We start from the raw sequence: 20,963 nt of genomic DNA, 5'->3' as shown, positions 1-20,963 counted from the left end.
TCCTCCTCCTCCATGTACGTGCAGCACCAGTACATGTGCAGTGAGTGCAGGCAGCTGTTCAACGCGCTGGAAGACGTGCTGGTTCACCAGCAGAGTCACTTCGCCGCCGCGGGGGCCCTGTACGAGGGGGAGGGAGGGGAGCTGGTGGCACTGGAAGGGGAGGGGGTTCCTGTCGAGGAGGAGGATGGGGAAGAGCAGATCCACATCGCGGGCCTGGCCGGGCTCCACGACAACCACTACCAGTGCCTGGAGTGCGGGCAGCTGCTGGTGTCCCCCGAGGAGCTGCTGCAGCATCAGGAGCTGCACATGAGAGGCGTGGCAGAGCAGCAGGGTGAGGAGGAAGTGCCTGTAGAGTGAGTGACGTTTTCAAGTCCTGACGTGAGGCGCTGCTGTACCACGTGAAGTTTGTCCTGTGTGTTCCAGGTCCCGCTGGAGAGTTCCTGGAGGAGGAGCAGAGTCCGGGGGGGGCTGTCCTCGCAGCTGCGCCCCCCAGTACCCATCAGATTCATTACCAGTGTCTGGAGTGCCAGGCCCTGTTTGACTCACCGGAGGTGTGGCTGGCTCACAGACAGACTCACAGCAAGCCTCAGCCCCAGGGCAGCAGAGACACTGCCCCCCTGCCCCAGACCTCCAGCCTTGCAGGACCGGTCAGTGCTGGTCACTTCCATATCATTTTATATATACACACACATAGATAGACAGACACAAATCGCCCAGGCGGGTACGTTATGTTTTGTATTTCATTTCATTGTTAATTCTAATCTGATGTGTTTTTTTTTTTTTTTTTTAAAAGAGAAAAAAAAAAAGTTATAGTTGGGAGTGGGTTGTTCAATAATAACTCTAGAGGTCTGTCTCTCTCTCTCTCTCTCTCTCCTCCAGCAGACCCAGCATGCAGAGGTTCTGGTTCAGACAGACGGTTCTGGAGGCCCGTTTCTGAATCTGCAGAACCTGGTTCTGAGTGAGCACCGCTATGAGAGGGAGGGGGAGATTCTTACCCTGGCTCAGGTCAGTCTGTCTGAGTGTCTGCCTGCCTGCATCTGTGTGTGTTTTTCTGTTTGTGTGTGTCTCTGTCTATCCATGTCTCTCTGTCTGTGTGTGTCTATCTGTAAGTGTCTCTGTGAATGAAAATTCAACAGCAATGTACAAAACTGAGAAGCAAGCAACTCAAGATAGCTTAAGAGACCCGAGTGACATCGCAGAGGCGATTCATAGGAGATTTGAGCAGGTCCAGTATAGTAAACTCTTTGAAATCCTGCCTCTGTGTTTCTGCGCAGGTCCAGTATAGTAAACTCTTTGAAATCCTGCTTCTGTTTCTGCGCAGGTCCTGGCGTCCCGGCAGCTGCAGAGTTCCACTCGAGGCCTGGCTGGCAACTCGGGAACCGCGACCCTGCAGCTGCAGATCTGCTCTGCGCAGGCCATCGCCGCGGCGACGGCACAGCACGCCGGCAAGAACCCGGCCTCCCTGACCCAGCCTTTCTTCCTGACCCGCACGCAGCCTGGGGGAGGGGGAGGAGAGGGGAACCTACTGATAGCCTGCTCGGGGGGGGCGGAACACTCCTACCAGAGACCGCCGGCTGCCGCTGCAGCACCCCCTGCTGCCTCGGAGGAGGAACAGCAGCAGCAAAGCATGACTGAGCCGGAGCCCATGGAAATGCATCCGTACGAGTGTTCCGAGTGTGGTCTCCTCTTCCAGACGCCGGAGGAGTTCCTGGAGCACCAGGGGGCGCATTTCATGGAAGCAGACAAAGAGAGTGGGGAGGCAGTGATCCCACAGGAGGTGAACGGGAGAGGTGGAGGAGGAGGAGGAGACGAGGAAGGGGAGGGGGAGGGGGAGGGAGGCGAAACGGAGGACCAAACGTCAAAGGCGGAAAATGGTGGCGCGGCGACGGGAAAGATGAAGAACTTTGTCATCGTTTACGAGGGAGGCGGTCAGAACAACGCGCCCCTCCTCAAGCTCTCCCCGCTGCTCCCCTCCCCCTCCCCCCGGCGCTGTGGCGAGTGCCGGCTGCTGTTCTGCACGGCGGAGGAGCTCGGGCAGCACCGGCGGCTGCACCACGTCCGGGAGGAATTCCGCTGCCCGGAGTGCGGCCGGCTCTTCACCTCGGCCAACCGGCTCTCCGCGCACAGCAAGGTGCACCAGGACGGCACGCACCAGTGCCCCCAGTGCAGCAAGGTGTTCAAGAAGCCCGGCTCCCTGCAGCAGCACGCCCGCCTGCACAGCGGAGAGGCTCTGCACCTCTGCCTGGACTGCGGGCTGGGCTTCGCCACCGAGATGACGCTGGTGGTGCACAGGTGGGTGGGAGAGGTGTGTGTGTGTGGCTCTTTTCATAGAGAGTGGCTCTCTGTGATTCCATATGCAGGAGGGTGTGTGTGTATTGGTGTGTTTCAGTATGGATATGTATTTGTCTGTTTATCAGGGTGTGTTAGTCAGTGTGGAGGTGTTATTGTCCCAGTTTAACCAGTTTAACCCCCCCCCCCATCCCTCCCCCAGGAAGACCCATGCGGCCGAGCCCCTCCACCGCTGCCAGTTCTGTACCAAAACCTTCACCAATATGACCAAGTACCTGTACCACCGGCGCACCCACACGGGCAAGAGCGGGGTCCCACCGAGCCCCGGCAACGCCACGGCAACCATCCACGCGGTAAAGGGGCTTTGTTTTGTTTGAGAAATCTCTCTGTGTCTCTCTCCTTCCATCTGTCCGTTATCCAGGTTTGACTCGATGCAATTGATTTTTTTTTTTTATTGATCGATTTATTTATCTTTATTTATAGCTCTCCTGTTCTTCCTTCCCGTTTACCTGCAGAACTCCCCGTTGCTGCTGACGACGGCGACGAAAATGACATCACAGCCCCCGCTGGCAGTGACATCACCGGCAACCAGCCAGCACCAAGGAGAGGCGGAGCTTCAGGAACAAGGAGAGCAGGAGAGAGGCTCTGCCCAGCAACAACAGCTGCAGCAGCAGGGAGAGGGGAATGAAATAGGTGGCGCCCCCTACGCCGCAGGAGGCAGTACTGCAGAAACGAACTGCAACGCAGGACAGCAGCTGGGATCAGAAAACGGAAACAGCGCCGGTGTGATCAGTAACAGCAAGGGTCTCGATACTGATCAGGACGAGCGAATCTGGGGCAATAAGTCTCCTGCAACAATAGAAATTACCTATAATAGTAGCACCAGCAGTAATACACCTGCTGCTGATCATTTCAACAGCAATCCCTCCAGCCTGCCAGATCTGACTCAGGCTCCGGGGGGCGCTGTGGAGGCCGGGTGCTTCCCCTGCCCGCTGTGCCCCAAGTCCTTCCCGGCGCAGATCCGGCTGGTGAGGCACAAGCGGACGGTGCACACACTGGAGCGCAGGTTCAAGTGCAGCGTGTGTGGGAAGGGCTTCAAGAAACAGGTGTGTGCATGTATGTTTAAGGAAGCTGATGTGTCGTCCTGACCAACCAGGGACCGAGGAGTCGTTCTCTGACCTGCGATTGACGCCCGGCAGCGTCGTCAACGGTCCCGCCCCTAATACAAAAATTGGAATTTAAAAATAAAATTCTAGAATTAGAAAAAACAGATATGTATACAAAGTTTACTTAAAATAAATAAATAAATAAATATTGAAAGCTCAAGTTAAAGTGAATTTTATATTAAAAAAAAAAAAGGTTTTAAGTCTCGATTTTTAAACGTCGCTCTTCGGTTCTCCTTTCCAGGTTCATGTGAGGAATCACCTGCGCACCCACACCGGCGAGCGCCCTTTCCAGTGCAGCGAGTGCGGCAAGACCTTCTCCTCCCTCGCCAACCTGACCCGGCACGGGCTGACCCACACGGGCCAGCGGCCGTACAAGTGTGAGGAGTGCGGGCGGGCCTTCACCCAGTCCTCGAACCTGCAGCAGCATCGGCTCTTGCACTCCTCCAGCCCGCCATTTCAGTGCCAGGACTGCGATGCTGCCTTCACCCGCCCCTCCAAGCTGGCAGCACACCGCTCCGTCCACACCGGGGTGCTGCCCTACCAGTGCCCCGACTGCCCGAGCTCCTTCCTGCGCAGGAAGATGCTGGAGCTCCACAGGCTGAGCCACGAGGGCAGGGAGCCCAGCCGCTGCCAGAGCTGCGGGGCCGCGTTCGTGGAACCCCAGAAGCTGGCGGAGCACCGATGTGGGGGTGCAGCCGGGGCCCAGGGTGGTCTCGCTAAGCAGAGGTTTGAGTGCCAGACCTGTGGGAAAAGGCTCAACTCCCCGGCTAACCTGCGGCTTCACGAGCTGGCGCACACCGGGGTGAGACCCTTCAAGTGCTCGCAGTGTCCCAAGGGATTCACCAATAAGGTAGGAGGGGAGCTGAGAGCGGAGCAGAGTCAAGCAGACCAGCGTTTGGGCTCTAGTGCCTTCAGCAGTGTGATTGAAACTAGAAGAGACCGAGTCAGGCAGACCAGTGTTTGGGCTCTAGTGCCTTCATCAGTGTTATTGAAACTAGAAGAGACTGAGTCAAGCAGACCAGCGTTTCTTCTAGTTTCACCTTCACGTGTACAGTACACTGCAGCGCTCACACTGTTACACACTGCAGTAATCGTAAACCGCATTCAATTCAATGACCAACCAGAAGGCCTGTCCTTCAGATGAGACGAACAAGGTCCTATTGGAAGTGACTCTGCATGCAGAGTTTACCCCCTAGTCTCTAAGTCACTTTGGGTAAAAGCGTCAGCTAAATGACTCAATAATAATAATAATAATAATAATAATAACAAACTCTTTTGTCCTCCCCCCACCCCCAGGCCAGCTTGAGCCTCCACGAGCGACGGCACTGGGGTCTGAGCCCCCACAAATGTGCGGAGTGCGGCAAGTCGTTCGTGTCAGCGTCGGGGCTGTCCCTGCACCAGCGCATCCACACGGGGGAGCGGCCCTACCCGTGCCCGGAGTGCGGGAAGCGTTTCCGGCAGGCGACTCACCTGCGGGAGCACCGGCGCACCCACTCCGGGGAGCGGCCCTTCGGCTGCGAGATCTGCCCCAAGCGCTTCGTGCAGTCCATGCACCTCGCTGAGCACCGGCGCACTCACACCGGGGAGCGGCCGCACCGCTGCCCCCAGCCAGCCTGCGGGAAGGCCTTCAAGACCTTCTCGAATCTGCGCAGCCACCGCAAGACCCATGCCAAGCAGCAGGGGGAGGGGCCAGCGCCAGGGCAGATACAGATACAGGTGCAGCAGCAGCAGCAGCAGCAGCACCAGGTGAGAGCTGAGATGGACTGAGTGTGTGTGTTTGATAGCAATATCGGATGTGTTTGTGCAGTTTAACTGTGTGTGTGTGTGTGTGTGTGTGTGTGTGTGTGTGTCTATAGCAGTGTTAGGTACTGCTTGTCTGTATTTGTCTAGTAACAAGAGACGCTGTTTGTGTTTCGATAATTTCTGTGTATCTGATACAGCTATGTGTGTGCGTGTCTGTCCATCAATATGATGATGATGATGATGATGATGATGATGATGATGCTCATGATTAACCCCTTGCTCCCCGGCTGCAGCTGCAGGCCCCCACCATCATGTGCACAGAGTTTGGAGACACGATCGCTATCATCGAGACCTCGGACTCCACCCTGCCCATCGTGGAGACCATCGAGATCTACCAGGCAGCCCTGGAGAGTGGGCTGCAGCTGGAGAACATCACCCTGGAGAACATGCAGGAGGACAGCCTGCAGCTGCTCTGAGACCCAGAGAGACAGGGACTGAGTCAGACAGACAGGGACACAGGCAGGCAGACAGGGGCTGAGACACTAGCTAATCTTGGGCTAATGTTTTCGTAGGTAAGGTGGTCTGGTTTAGCGTGGGCTGTGAAGACACAGACAGGCGGTCCAGGGTAGGGGCTGACCGCACACAGACAGGCAGAGCAGGTGGAAGATGTTCTTTTCTGATCTGTAAATGCTTGGTGATTTTTGTACACACTGTGATTTTTTTTGGGGGGGGGGGGGGGGGGGTGTGTTGCTTCATTTATCCTCTGTTGTAATTGCTGTACCCCCCCCCCCCCCCCCTGTTAATAAACCAATAAACTGATTTGAAGCTGTTTGGTAATAAACTCTTGTTATCTGTATTTATCAGCATTGCAAGATTTCATCACTAGAGGGCAGCGTTGATCCGTGTCGATTTAAGTACAGAACTATTTTTAATACATTTTCTTTACCTCCCTTTTAACCTGCTCTGTGCTGGTGGAGCAGAGAAAGAGAAAGGGAGGCTCTTACTCTCTCGGAATAGCCTCCAGCTGCTCCTGGTGGAGCAGAGAAAGAGAAAGGGAGGCTCTTACTCTCTCTGAACAGCCTCCCGCTGCTGTGTGCTGTTGGAGCAGGGAAAGGCAGTCTTCCACTCACACATTCCTTGGAGATGCAGTTTTATTTAAACATTAAAAACAGCCCTGGCAGTGTTGTCACGCTGTCACTTGTAATCTATTCCAGCTCAGCTCCCCACCCTCCCTGTCAGTAATGCTAATGTGACTTGACAGGTCCGGTCAAGGGAAGCTGTGTCCCTCTTCAGGCCAGACCAGCCTCTCAACTAAAATCAATTCCTATCACATGACAATTCTCCCATTTCTGCATCCTTGCACACTACACTCTAGTCCCACTGTCGAGTTTGAGTAGCTCAGTGATTACAGCGCAGGGCTGCAGTGTGGATGGCAGTGGGTTTGAGTAGCTCAGTGATTACAGCGCAGGGCTGCAGTGTGGAAGGCAGTGGGTTAATTGTGTGTCTGCCTCTCCCTTTGCAGTTTCCATTCTCTCTGATTCGCCGTTCCCCAGAACAGCTTGGACCTGTCTGTCAGCACCATTACTACCGCGGTAACAGTGATGCCAGGAGACGGGAAATAGAACCTCAGGCGTGTCACACTAACAGTCAGCGCCTGTTAATATCAGAGAGAGAGAGTGGGGGGGGTCTTTCAAACACACACACACACACACACTGACACACTCTGACACAGCTCAGACAAATGCACACATGCGCTGGCTCCCATTGTATTTTTAATTGTTAACTGTAAACGAGACACACAGCTGTTGCGTGAGTGGGTGTGTATATGTTCAGCACCAGCACAGATTATGAAAATAACAAACAATTCACAGCAGCACTACGGCTGGAGATTGCATTGCCCGTGTTTCCTCACTCTGACCCCTTCCTTACTTAATGCCCTGATATCCCTGAACAGATCATCGGCTCCTCTTAAGAAATACGATTGTAATGAGAAATCCATCTCACGAGTTCAGTGGTATCCTCTGAATGATTGATTTACCAGCGATGCTGAATGATCTTCCTGGGCTGGGCTGACAGGCCACCCTGTACTTTACTTCTATAATAATAACCTGCCCCTTGGCAACACGCGTGGATATATATCCATATCTACATATGTATAAGTTATTGAAAAAGAGTAAAATACAATAATTTTATTTCAAAGTTTTTCAGCTATTTACAGTGCTTAAAAATAATATACAAATCTGAATTTCAGGTACAGAAGAGATGGGCACAGCGTCACTGATTTCAAGGCACAGTTGAGAGTGGAGTGTCACTTATTTCGAAGTACTATTGAGAACGGAGTGTCACTGATTTCGAAGTACAGTTGAGAGCGGAGAGGGGTGTCACTGATTTCGAGGCACAGTTGAGAGCGGAGTGGGGTGTCACTGATTTCGAGGCACAGTTGAGAGTGTAGTGGGGTGTCACTGATTTCGAAGTACAGGTGAGAGCTGATTTTCACTCATTCCCAGGTGCAGTGGTGAGTCAACAGGTCTGGTATCTGAAACAAGGAGTTCAGTTCAATAGCTGTCTGTATGTTTCCTGCAGCTCCAGCGTGCGGCGTTAACCCTTACCTGTCCAGCTCATTGTAGATGTCTCTCTCGCTGGGCCTCAGGTCCTAAGTGACAGCAAAAGACAAGGTGTGAATTTATTTCTTTCTCTAACTCCTTTACTCTCTCTCTTTCACACTTGTGATGCCTTACCATGTACTCAGAGCTGTGAGGGTCACTTCCTGTGAAGACTTCCTGCAGAGAGAGAGAGAGCGAGATAGGGGTCAGAGTCCTGCCCGCTTTGCAAAGGCAGTATGAAATCAGCCCCGTTTTGGGACGGAAGGATCGCTTCCAGTTCTCTCCTGGGTTAGTTTCTTGCTACTTTTATTTGGCACGGTTGTTTCATTACCCAAGAAAAACTGACCATGCTCTTGTTTCAAAAGACAGATGGAGCAGATTGATATACACACCTGAGCAGTGAACTCAACTGCTTTGCAAAATAGGGAATTTATTCACATCAGGTGCAACACATAAACAGATATACAAATCTCTAGGTGCGTGTGATTTGCAGTAGCTCAGAGCAGTGTGCAGGGTGTTAGCGGTGCAGATCTCAGTGCTGTGCAGTGTTTTCAGCAGCTAGGTGTTCTGCCGGTGGATGGGTTAGTTGGTTGGGGGTTGGGTTGCGGGGGTCACCTTGCGCAGCTCCTCCAGGTTCTCGTACAGATTGTCCTGCTCTGCGATCGGGGGGGCGGAGCGTCTGTGGATCCCTGCAGAAAAGGAAGAAGGAAATTCACACACTTGCACTCAGGCCCACAATCATAATGACACCCTCACACTCTCACTGTGTCTGACCTAAGTGTCGCTGGCAGGACCGTTGTTTACAGCACAGCAGGATCCCGGCTGCTCCCAGAGCCAGCACCCCTAGAGCAGCTCCCAGGAGCACCAGCAGAGTCCTGGAGCTCTCTGACACGGGGAGAGAAACACAGTGTCAAGCCTTATTATTATTATTATTATTATTATTATTATTATTATTATTATTATTATTATTATTATATCCCATACACTACAGTGGTATCACATTGTACAGTCATTGTAAAAACTTTAGGAACATGAGTTTATAACATTTACAGTGACTGCAATACCACACTGTTACCAGTAGGGTGCAACAGAGCAGCTGCAATACCAAACAATTACCAGCAGGGTGCTGCAGAGGGTCAGTCGCTACAGCAGGGGGCAGCGTGAGAGCGTAGATGGCCGTGTAACGCTCCCGCCCCGCCACGGTGACAGTGCAGCTGTAGTTGCCCTCTTTGCCCTGCCAGGAGGCTCTATGGCTTCGATTGACGTTGATCTCAGTGTAGAGAGAGCCCGGTCCAGTGGAACTGACCATGAGGCTCTGGTTCTGGAAGGTCCAGCCAGCAGTGACCCGTGACGGCCCCCGATACAGGCAGTTCAGCTTGAGACCCACAGAGGTGTTGAGAGCCCAGACTGCAGGGAAGCACAGCGGCAAAGTCAAAGCAAGAGAACAGAATTAACAGTGCAGGTTTACCCAGCAGACTCAAGCGCCCCCTGGGGGAAGGTAAGTGTAACTGCAAGCCTGGGAGCTGAGATTTTTATAAGCGTACTGCACCTGCTAGGCACGCCTGGAATGGTAACACTGGTAAAAGGCTAAAGCCTTGCTGTTGGATTTTCAATGGTTTGCTTTCTCTAAAGCCTGGGCTGGCTATACAGGTGTCCTGTCTATTATCATAACATATTCTTCTTACCCTGTAGCACTGTGAGGCTGAAGCTCTGGATGTACACCTTGCTGTCTCTGAACACCTCACACCTGTACGCCCCGTTGTCTTCCAGGTCAGGGGTCAACAGGAAGGAATAATTGCCCTGGCTGGTGGGGTCGGACTCAGCCAATTGGAGCCGAGGCTGCTTCTTGTTCACCAGGTCCCGCCTCCAGAAGTCGAACTCGAAGACTCGATCCATTTCCCGCGAGTCTGGGTCCTTCCAGTAGAGAAGAATCAGATCTGCGCCAGGCCACGTGACACACGGGATCAACATGCGTGACTGAGCCACGGCACCACCAGACCGGTGGGGACCTGAGTGGGGAGACAGAGAGACAGCTCCGGGTCACGCCTCACATGCCACAAGCACGTGTGGAGCGTTTCCGTGCCGAGTCTCTAGTTGTGTGGTTTTAACAGCAAGAGCTGCCAAGTCCATGGCATTCAGTTGTACTTGGTTTCTTTGACTGTGGAAAAATCGCCATTGACACAAAACGCACTGCTGACGTGGAAGCGATCATAATAATGCAATAACGTTCAACGGGAAAGCATCTTTTCTATAATCTGCAAAGGTAAAAATCAACGGCAATGAACGACCTGCGCTGTACGTACCGAAGGTCATGTTGAAGTCCATGTGCTTGGAGTCTGAAAAGACAAAATGAAAATGCAAGTGAATGTGGAGTGAAGTGACCATCGCGTGAGGGCGGGGTGCAAGTCTGAAGTCAACGTCAAACGAGGTGAGGTGAATATGAACTGAATGTAAACTGAATTTTAAATCGCATGTGAAGTGAATGTAGCTCCAGTGTTGTGAATGTAACTCCAGTGTGAAGTGAATGTAGCTCCAGTGTGAAGTGAATGTAGCTCCAGTGTGAAGTGAATGCAGCTCCAGTGTGAAGTGAATGTAACTCCAGTGTGAAGTGAATGTAACTCCAGTGTGAAGTGAATGTAACTCCAGTGTGAAGTGACTCACGCTGCCCCCACCTATCACAGTGACGGTGTAGTTGAACAGGAATTCCCCCTTGGCCCCCGGAACCAGCACTTGACAGATGTAATTGCCCTGGTCTTGCCGGGTGACCCGGGGCAGTTTGGCGAGGATGGCTCCCGTGAGGTCTTCCCGGCAGTGCAGGGGGGTTCCCTTGGGGGAGATCCAGGACACTTTAGCGGTCTGGTGGGAGACCTTCGCGCTCAGCCACAGGGTTCTCTCTACAGGGACCGGCACGGGGCTGCCTGTGACTGAGAAACACAAATACAGGAACGTCAAACTGCAGCTCTGAGCGTCTCATCATTGAGAAACACAACACAGGAGCGTCAAACTGCAGCTCTGAGCGTCCCACCACTGAGAAACACAACACAGGAGCGTCAAACTGCAGCTCTGAACGTCCATCACTGAGAAATCAAACACAGGAACGTCAAACTGCAGCTCTGAGCGTCTCATCATTGAGAAACACAACACAGGAGCGTCAAACTGCAGCTCTGAGCGTCCCACCACTGAGAAACACAACACAGGAGCGTCAAACTGCAGCTCTGAGCGTCCCACCACTGAGAAACACAACACAGGAGCGTCAAACTGCAGCTCTGAGCGTCCCACCACTGAGAAACACAACACAGGAACGTCAAACTGCAGCTCTGAGCGTCTCATCATTGAGAAACACAACACAGGAGCGTCAAACTGCAGCTCTGAACGTCCATCACTGAGAAACACAACACAGGAGCGTCAAACTGCAGCTCTGAGCGTCTCATCATTGAGAAACACAACACAGGAGCGTCGAACTGCAGCTCTGAGCGTCCCACCACTGAGAAACACAACACAGGAGCGTCAAACTGCAGCTCTGAACGTCCATCACTGAGAAACCAAACACAGGAGCGTCAAACTGCAGCTCTGAACGTCCATCACTGAGAAATCAAACACAGGAGCGTCAAACTGCAGCTCTGAACGTCCATCACTGAGAAATCAAACACAGGAGCGTCAAACTGCAGCTCTGAGCGTCCCACCACTGAGAAACACAACACAGGAGCGTCAAACTGCAGCTCTGAGCGTCCCATCATTGAGAAACACAACACAGGAGCGTCAAACTGCAGCTCTGAGCGTCCCACCACTGAGAAACACAACACAGGAGCGTCAAACTGCAGCTCTGAGCGTCCCACCACTGAGAAACACAACACAGGAGCGTCAAACTGCAGCTCTGAACGTCCCACCACTGAGAAACACAACACAGGAGCGTCAAACTGCAGCTCTGAGCGTCCCACCACTGAGAAACACAACACAGGAGCGTCGAACTGCAGCTCTGAACGTCCATCACTGAGCCTGCATCGTTTTCAACAGGAAGGAGTAATCTGCGTGGCGGGCGGGGCTGCTTCCTGTTCAAGATCCTGCCTCCAGAGGTCAAACTCTAAGACTCGGTCCAATCAGCAAGTAATTATTGAGGATAATGGTCTATTTTGATTGTGGCAATGTTTTTTTTGTGTTTTAATAAAATGCTGAAATCATGAAATATCTTGAAATACCTGGGTTTTTTTAGACTGAAACAGAGTAATAGAAGTGTGTGTTTTTTTTTAAATTTTGGTTTGTTTTCCAGTGAAATAAGTCCGCTGTCCTCTCAATGATTTACACACATGGCTGACTCCATGTTGCCGCCACGGAGGGTAGTGGTACCCAGTCTTACTCACCTCTGACAACGATGAGCAAGGTAACGCTGCCAGATATGCGGTTTCTGCCCTCCTGCCTCTGCCCCTGGCAGGCGTAGCGCCCAGCGTCCTGGAACCCGGGTTCGAAGGTCAGAGAGAACTTCTCCGAGCTGCTCAGCTCCAGGTTAGCAAGCCTGCCTTTGGCCGAGATGACTGGAAGCCACAATTCGCCAGACAACGGCTTCCACAGCCAGTAGGCTTGCAGCTCGGAGCAAGGCAAGGAGACGGGCACCCCGACATGAGTCACCACACACTTGTCCCAGTCAACATCTGAGAGCAGAGCGTGCTATTATTATTATTATTATTATTATTATTATTATTATTATTATGAATTAGTCATTTAGCAGATGCTTTTATCCAATGTGATTTACTAGACTACGGGGGTAAAGCATAGGAAAGCATTGTAAAGCACAGAGAGGTCTGGTAAAGCATAGGGAAGCATTGTAAACACAGAGAGGTCTGGTAAAGCATAGGGAAGCATTGTAAACACAGAGAGGTCTGGTAAAGCATAGAGAAGCATTGTAAATACAGAGAGGTCTGGTAAAGCATAGGGAAGCATTGTAAAGCACAGAGAGGTCTGGTAAAGCATAGGGAAGCATTGTAAAGCACAGAGAGGTCTGGTAAAGCATAGGGAAGCATTGTAAAGCACAGAGAGGTCTGGTAAAGCATAGGGAAGCATTGTAAATACAGAGAGGTCTGGTAAAGCATAGGGAAGCATTGTAAAGCACAGAGAGGTCTGGTAAAGCATAGGGAAGCATTGTAAAGCACAGAGAGGTCTGGTAAAGCATAGGTAAGCATTGTAAAGCACAGAGAGGTCTGGTAAAGCATAAGGAAGCATTGTAAAGCACAGAGAGGTCTGGTAAAGCTTAAGGAAGCATTGTAAAGCACAGAGAGGTCTAGTAAAGCATAGGGAAGCACTGTAAATACAGAGAGGTCTGGTAAAGCATAGGGAAGCATTGTAAAGCACAGAGAGGTCTGGTAAAGCATAGGGAAGCATTGTAAAGCACAAAGAGGTCTGTTAAAGCACATTTAAAAAAATAACTATGTTAAACTAAGATCAGGGCAGTGTTTAACCACAGGAAAAGCCTGAAAAAATGACATTTTTTGTGGTACATTAATAATAGGATCAGGTAAATACACAAACAAATACACATACAAATACACAAACAAATGAGCAAACAAACACACAAAGAAATACACATGCACAGAACAAATTGACTCATACAGCCTTACCCTTCGAAGCGGTTGGATCGCAACAGACTGTCAATATGACCAAGACAGCCCTGTTAAAAATATCCATGTCTCAACTGTTACTGATAGAAATACAGGTCTCCAAAATGTGTCCCCAATCAATAAAATAATAGCTAATACATATACAGTTAACTTGAATTGAGTGTGGTCTGCTCTCCCAGTCTGACAGCGTGTGTATGTGTGTGCGTGTGGGGGATCACTCTCTTTAAATAGAAATTTCTTTGGTATCTAATTCTGGGCAGGATACAGAATTCGCAACTCACCCACCACAGAGAGCCCCGATCCCTTGCTTTCTAACCAAGATAATGCAATTCCCAATGAAGTGAAGGCAAATGCACAGGGCTGATAAAGCCACAAGAACACATCCACCAAATGGAGGATTAAAAGGAGGCATGGCTGACACAAAACAAGTCCAAGAATACCCGACCTGTCGTGCTCTATCTATCCAGATCTCTAATGGGGTTTTTTTTTTTTTTGTTTCCTTGCTAAAAAATAGTCACCTGTCACTTTGCCAGCAAGTTTCCTTGACGGGCAATGCCCTAAGCTGTGCAGTAGATGGCGCTGTTGCTTATAGAAAGAGGCTTTGGGTGGATGCAGCCTGCGTTGCATGTCCGCCTAGGGTTATTGTCGGTAAGGACAGAGTTGCACACAGTGTCTCTGCCAGGCAGACCCGCGCCCTGCTATAGTTCTGAACTGGGCAGTTTTAACAAACATGCATTATTGTAAAACTCTTATATTCTAATCTCAGGCTTCCACATACCGGCACGCTGAGCACAGGTTAGATCCGGGGTCTCCAGCCCTGGTCCTGCAGAGCCCCGATCCTGCAGGTTTTCTTTACAGCATCAGTGGAGATCTGGAACACGTGTTAATATTGACTAATTAAACCAGTAACTGGTGCCGTTAATTAAGTAAGCGAGAGCTCGATTTGAAACCAGAAGACCCCTGGGTTTGATCAATCCGGAGACACTGTTATTGCAATAGACGCTCACTGTGAATTGGTCGAGGATACTGCATGCTGCAGTAATATTATCAGCGTGTGATGATTATAGCGCCCTATTAAAGCTTTACGAAGAGGTGATGCTAACTTTAGCATTACTGCGCGTCTGGAACTTCAGAGAGTCCACACCAGGGGTCGCTGTGCGCGCAGGAGGGAGCCCCTGACTCAGCATGTGCGATGCATTCGATATAATGGGGCAGATGCGAGAGACAATGCAGCATGTTGAATAATGCCAACAAGAAACTATGCACAACAGAAATTATAATATATTCTTATATATATATATATATATATATATATATATATATAATATATATATATATATATATATATTAGCTCAAAGAGCCAGCTGCCCAACGTTTCGATATGTTGTACATATCTTTCTCAAGGAGCCTGTGTTTGAATCAAAACATTGGAGGTATTTATAGGTGTTATTGTTTATATTCAAATCCATGATTTATTCTTACATGATGTAATGGTGTTCTATATGTGACATCACTTTTACTTATATCTTTAAATCTATATTAATTCTAATTAACATTATTTTATATAAACTTGTATTTATATTATCATGCAATGCTGGCTCTGAGGATCAGCCTTGATATGGTCTCCCCAGCGCATCAGCATGCGCAACTTTTGAATTAATTTTGTTTATTTTTACCTTTTATATATTTATTGGAATTAATTAGTTCATTCTTTTCTGTTGAGTCCCGCTGGCATAATTGTGTGCCGTCTATTTATCCATTTACTTTCTTTTATTCTTCTATATGTCGCATTGTCTAATTTTAGCTGTTCTAATACTACAAACTTTACATCATTTATGTCAGGCATTTTCAAATCTAAACATATCTATCTATCTATAGCGATTAGTTTGTACGTTCTGATTGTTAATCGAAGATTATGGTTTTGGCCGATTTGAAAGAAAATGTTGTTTCACAGAAAGAAAAAAAAAGTAAATAATAATAATCTTTATATAGCGCCTTTCATAGTGGACCACCATCACAAAGCGCTGTACAAGATACGAGACTAGGGTGTGTGAACCATCAGCTGCACAGTCACTTACAACAACGCCTCACCCCAAAGACGCAGCACAAGGAGGTTCAGGGACTCGCTCGGGGTCCCACACAGGGAGTCAGTGGCTGAGCTGGGATTTGAACCTGGGACCTGCTGGGGTACAAGCCCGTGTCTTTAAATACTGGCCCACACACCTTCCTCAATGAAATCAATATTTTCTATTGTCGCGTTTCTCAGCTGCGATTGAGACGAGTGTGAATGGCAATGCTGTCAATTGAACTGTTTTAAAGGACAGTTAGAAAAGTCGGGGTAAAGCACCGAAAACCAAAGCCATAACTGTTATTGAACAGCGCTGACGTATTGGAGGGGGGGGGGGGGGGGGGGGGTGGGGGGGGGGGGGGGGGGGGGGGGACATTCCATTTCAAACCGTAGCAACGTTTTGAAAATTTATTAAAATCCCTGTGCCTGCCGGCGTTAGAAAGTCCCGATATTTGCTTGGGCTGGGAATTTCCTAATTTTCAGGTCAACGACGTGCGACGTCGCTTGGTGAGGACACGCCCCCCCCGGCGTCAGCTTGGCTCTGTTGAAGTTACAATGTTTCAATCATTCAAGAGGAACTGTGCGTGAAACTAACACGCCAGCCGCTCAACCAAGAGCCATCGCAATAGACAAGAAATCACCCGGATCGCACCCGAAACTGCAGGAGCCTTCGTGCCGTCTGATCGCCAGGCTCATCTACAACTTGAAATTTGAATCTGAACAAAAAAAAAGAAAAAAGAAAAAAGCTGCCCGCCTGCGCCTTGTTTCTATATTTGTCAGCTATAGTTAACTGTTTGGTTTTAGATAAGTCGTTTCAATCTCTCGAAGACAAACGCGACTATAATAAATACATAAGTGTTTTTTGGTATATTATTAACATGGCTTGGGGGCAGCGTGTCTTTCCCGTCTTAAAGAGACAATCAAGTTTCACAATGCTGGTGTTTTATATGCTGGTGGTCCACAAGGTCCAGAAACCTAACTTCATTTCAAGAATATGTATATATATATATATATATATATATATATATATATATATATATAATATATAATATATATTATAATATTTATATATATATATTAATTGTGTGTGTGTGTGTGTGTGTGTTTTTCTCTTGAGGTTTTGGTATCGCTGTGTTTTTGTTATGCAGGTGAAGTAAATAAATTAATAAAACCCTAGTTTTTGTTTCGAAGAACGGGCTAAATACTGGCGACGATGCGTTAAAAAGATAATAGCGACTGTCACGGGTTAATGCCGGCGGAGGTGTTCGGTTCTTCACCGTGTCCTGGTTATTTTTTTCTAAGGTATTTCCTTTATCACCTCTGCTTATTCCCAGGCTCTCTTCCTAGAAGAAGCGATACACCCTAGTTTCAATACGCCATATTTCACAAGCAAGGTGTGGCTGTTTTTTTCATTCCCCAGCCGCCAGGTGAATTAGTTTTCTTTTGACACGATCCTTGAGGGGGGTATTTATTAAAATACCCATACCTCGGTGCTGTTAATGTTTATTCCTGTTTGTTAACTAGCTGTTGAAGCTTATTTTGGATTCCTATTAATATTACTTTCCCTTTTTAACTTCGCCTCAAATTAGGCTAGTGACGTAACATTCGTGTTATCTGGTTGTTTGCTTTCATTTAACTAGAACATTTACGCAAGGGATAATATAATTATTGTTGTTTTAATAATAATAATAATAATAATAATAATAATAATAATAATAATAATAATATAATAATAATAATAAAAATATTTGACAAAACGTGATTTATTCTATATACATAAGCTATTTATAACTTTGTTATTAACCTGAGCGTCTGGGTGTACTGTGGCAAATTTAACTCGTACACCGAAACCGTGTGTAATAACGACCGACTGAACTTTTAATATGATATTCGTGCACATCCCTGCTTTAAAAATGAATTTTATACTTTACTGTCGCAAAGGGTTCACGCAGCCAGCTGCTCCTGTTGCATTATTGTTACAGCCCTTCAAAGTAAAAACACAGCTCTTAAGTGCTGATCTGTTTAATGCAAACCTGCACTAAGAAACGATAGCTGGGTTTTAACCTTTTAAGCTAAACGTGATCAATAAATCGCACGAATCGCCTTTTAAAATATAATGGGCCTAAAACGAGGTCGTGTTTTATTTTATTTTTTCGCTTTTGTTGTGGGATGGGGTGGCGCGCCACAAAAGTGTTTTAATAGTTTAGAAAACTCTCGTTATTTTTCTCCATATGTATAAAATCGCGTGTAGCTCAGTACTGTGTATAGCAGGAGAGAGAAACACATTGCTGTTGTTTTCTGCTGTAGATGCCGTATTGTAATGCAGACCTATCGAAACTGGATTCAGCCCACACGCACAGTTTCGCTTATTGTCCCTTATCGACCGCTTTGAAAATGCACTTCTGTGTACTGGTTACAAAAAGTGTAATTACACGGGTTATAATCCTGTCAAATTTATTATTTTATTTTTGTTTTGTTGTTTTTTGTGGACCCGTTTGTGTCGCGCTTTTTGAACTGTTGCTATGACAACGCAATCGAAACTTGGTGCTTATCAGGGCCTAGCTGCTGGTTTCGGCTGCTCGATCAAATCGAGTTACGCTAAATACACAAATATATATATATATTTAATATACAATACCCCCCAAATACTGCCCCTCGGTCATTTAACTACAAATGTATTGCTGGACCCTTAATTTCATTAGTGAATGTGGGTGAGGGATTACTGAATGTAATTCAAGACACATGGACCCCCTACCGGGGATCCCAAACCGAAACTAGAGTCGGTAAACAAATTGCTTTTTTTTTTTTTTTTTTTTTTTTTCCTCCCCTCATTCCTATTGTCATTTCACTGTGCTCAAGTCAATCAGTAAGCTTTTACTGGTTGAACCAAAAAAAAAAAAAAAAAAAAAATTTAACGCAATGTTGAATATGCCGGTATACATTCTGGTTGTTTGTATGGAAGTAGCCCTCTACTTGTTAAAAAAAATAATAATAATTGAATATAATCCAACATGCTCGACAGTACTGGATTATGTGCGCCAAGGCGGTTCCTTTGCAAAAGTAGGTTATAACGTTATAATTTACTGGCATTCCTTTGAAACCAGTCGCTCTTCCCAGTAGTAATTACACAGCTCTTGAAATTCCAGCTAGACGGGCTGTATTTAGGATGGAAGATATGCTCTTGCGATTTTTTGCTGTTTTTTTTTTTTCTTTTTTAAAAGCATTATATACACAGTAACCTGAATGTATTTCCGCACAGTCTCCTAATCGAATTTAACAGTGCACTGTTATCTGTGGCAATTTAGAATTGCGCTGTCTTGCACTGTTTGGTGCTGTTTAATATATATATTATTATTATGTTATTATAATATTGTATGATCCAATGTAAACGACCAATATTTCGCGTTTAATTTGGGTGCAGCCAAGCGCCTGGTGTGCTGTCGGCTATTATCCCGCGTTTTGTATTCCTGTCCTTTAACTTGGTGTGACTCGCGGGTGGAAATAAGGCTCCCCATTGCGCAGCAGTTTGATCCATTCCAGGTTTTACTAGGAGTCTAATAAGACACACCTGAGCTTGTTACCTGTACCAGGAGTCTCTCCCCCTGCTCCTGGGGAGCCACTGTCCCTGCTACTTTTTGTTCTAACTCTACCCTAAATTAGTTTTACAAATTAAGCTTCAATAAGCACTTATAATTAGTCTGATTAAGTCATTTTAGGGTAGAGTGGGAACAAAAACCAGGAGTGCGCATTGGCCCCCCAAGACCAGGGTGAGAGACCCCTGATCTATACACACTGGGGCTAATGACTCTCCTAGTAAAACCTGGAAGTGCTGTGCAATAGGACTCTAATTTCCGTCCCTGTTAGTGAAAACATATGTTTTAAAAAGTGCTTGTATAACAGCAAGACCTGCAAACTAATAAGAAACCACTTCTGGCTGCTGTTGCATAGTGTAATTAAAAAAAAAAAAAAAAACCCTGTCAGAGCAGTAATTGTATTTGTTGCTGTAAATGAAATCCTGCGTGTGCAGAAGTGGGTATAATTTAATACCTGTGTGTTGCACAGTGACTCGGGTGCTGGGGTGATCGGCTGGCAGTGTGTTTAAATATTGCAGCGTTTTGTTAATGGCGCGTAGAACTGCTTTCAATTTATCACGCGGGTTCGCCTGTGAGTTAGTGTAGCTGTCTCTTATTTTTTAATATATAACAGCACCTTTTTGACTGTTTGCACACTAAAAAACCAAAAAGCATGCAGATTACCCCATAGTGACCCCCCCCCCCCCCCCCCCCCCCCCCATTCACACAGCTGTCGACACCCTTGTTCGTTGGAGAGTCTCTGGGCCCCCCCCAAATCAACACCCCCCAATCACCCAAAACGGTGCAGCTGGAGCCCTGAGGTTGAAGCTGTGGCTGATGTAAATGCAACTCTGAGACCCTGCAGAATGCTACTGGCTGTTGGGTCTGGTTGAATTGTAATGGTCTCCACTGCTGTCATTTTAAATGAAAGTGTTGACCTTCGATTCCTCTCGCTGGCAGGCTTGTGCCATGCAGTGCCTCAGGGTTATAATGGTGACAAATCAACAAATGCAGAAATCGCATTAAACTCGACTGTCGTATCGCGGGTGCCACGCTTCAACATGCTGCCAAGCGGCACGTACAAGGCGATCTCTGTCTCTGTCTCTCCTCTCTCTTTGTATGTGAAGAAACCGGGTCTCTCTAATTTTATTAAACTGCTGTTCTTGTAGCAGGGTCAAATTCCTGTAGTGGAATGTGTGGAAAGAGCAAAGGTTGCCTTGCTTATCTGGCACTGAAATGTTTTGTAGAGAGAGAGAGAGAGATAGATAGGTGCTGTAAATCCATGTAACCTTTTGCCGTTTTGTCTGCATAGCACTGTGCGTGCTTCTAACCCCGAAACGCCTGTTGCATAAGTCGTGCAGCTATACTGTGTTGTGATTCATCTTGATGAGGTAATGCTACAGGGGGAATAGGCGAAGGGAGTCGGGTTTCACACAGTGCAGGCTGTCTGTCTCTCTCCTAAACCTTTCATTCCTGCTGCATTGTTGCACTGGGCAGGGGGGGGGGGGGGGACTGCTGTCATTGTAAATGATTAGAAAGGCTTTAGATCAGACCGTGGGGCTGCCCCCAGGGAGGGGATTGTCTGTCTGTGGTTTTAAAATAAAATCTCTCATGCCCACCCCCCTCTGCCTAATCTCTAGCTCCTTCCTGTCTAAGCAATCAGTGTTGTTTAAAAGCTTGATTTCAATCAGGTGAGTTCCATTGGAGGTTAAAATATCTTCCCCTCCCCTCCCCCAAGGATGAGAAGTAAAATCGAGGTCCTATTATAAGTGACTCTGCAGCAGTTGCTGGTGATTCACAGTTCACTCCCTAGTCTCTGCAAGTCGCTTTGGATAAAAACATCTGCTGAATGACTAATAATAAAGGTGGCGCATATAATGCAGTAAAATAAACCCCATGCAAATTCCAGTGAA

General features: G+C 47.9%; 2 protein-coding genes across 5 annotated transcripts in view; one reads left to right on the top strand and one right to left on the bottom strand.

The window, feature by feature from the left end:
- Nucleotides 1–5,932, top strand: part of znf526 (zinc finger protein 526) — an 8,731-nt gene extending 2,799 nt beyond the window's left edge. The window contains exons 2-10 of one of the 4 annotated variants that reach the window (XM_041226506.1): nt 1–331; nt 424–647; nt 880–1,005; nt 1,322–2,292; nt 2,492–2,642; nt 2,805–3,395; nt 3,697–4,257; nt 4,752–5,201; nt 5,492–5,932. The exon at nt 1–331 is cut by the window's left edge and continues 392 nt beyond it. In XM_041226506.1, coding sequence (XP_041082440.1) covers nt 1–331; nt 424–647; nt 880–1,005; nt 1,322–2,292; nt 2,492–2,642; nt 2,805–3,395; nt 3,697–4,257; nt 4,752–5,201; nt 5,492–5,674 — 3,588 coding nt within the window. In that variant the 3' untranslated portion in view covers nt 5,675–5,932. Of the gene's footprint in view, nt 332–423; nt 648–879; nt 1,006–1,066; nt 1,226–1,321; nt 2,293–2,491; nt 2,643–2,804; nt 3,396–3,696; nt 4,306–4,751; nt 5,202–5,491 lie in introns of those variants that run through there. The other 3 variants (XM_041226505.1, XM_041226503.1, XM_041226507.1) reach the window with 3 other exon arrangements.
- A 1,030-nt stretch (nt 5,933–6,962) lies between these two features.
- Nucleotides 6,963–13,716, bottom strand: g6fl (g6f-like). The gene is made up of 11 exons (XM_041226191.1): nt 13,411–13,716; nt 12,160–12,447; nt 10,474–10,725; nt 10,105–10,137; nt 9,487–9,810; nt 8,918–9,208; nt 8,576–8,686; nt 8,417–8,490; nt 7,937–7,978; nt 7,808–7,851; nt 6,963–7,734 (listed from the first exon to the last, which is right to left on the bottom strand). Exons 1-11 carry the CDS (start codon nt 13,475–13,477, stop codon nt 7,719–7,721), a joined length of 1,542 nt encoding a protein of 513 aa, XP_041082125.1. The 5' UTR covers nt 13,478–13,716; the 3' UTR covers nt 6,963–7,718.
- Nucleotides 13,717–20,963: the final 7,247 nt, after the last annotated feature.

The sequence above is a fragment of the Polyodon spathula genome, chromosome 24, assembly GCF_017654505.1.
Source record: "Polyodon spathula isolate WHYD16114869_AA chromosome 24, ASM1765450v1, whole genome shotgun sequence".
NCBI classification, from domain to species: Eukaryota; Metazoa; Chordata; class Actinopteri; order Acipenseriformes; family Polyodontidae; genus Polyodon; species Polyodon spathula.
Note: the sequence above shows the minus strand (reverse complement) of the source record. Positions and strands in the feature narration are given on the sequence as shown.

What these genes read in the sequence shown, in the direction of transcription:
- g6fl (XM_041226191.1), bottom strand. Translation starts at nt 13,477, where the DNA reads ATGGATATTTTTAACAGGGCTGTCTTGGTCATATTGACAGTCTGTTGC. An exon ending in CTACACCGTCACTGTGATAG is followed by an intron (nt 10,138 to 10,473) that starts GTGGGGGCAGCG and finishes TTGTCTTTTCAG; the next exon opens with ACTCCAAGCACATGGACTTC. An exon ending in GGACTTCAACATGACCTTCG is followed by an intron (nt 9,811 to 10,104) that starts GTACGTACAGCG and finishes CTCCCCACTCAG; the next exon opens with GTCCCCACCGGTCTGGTGGT.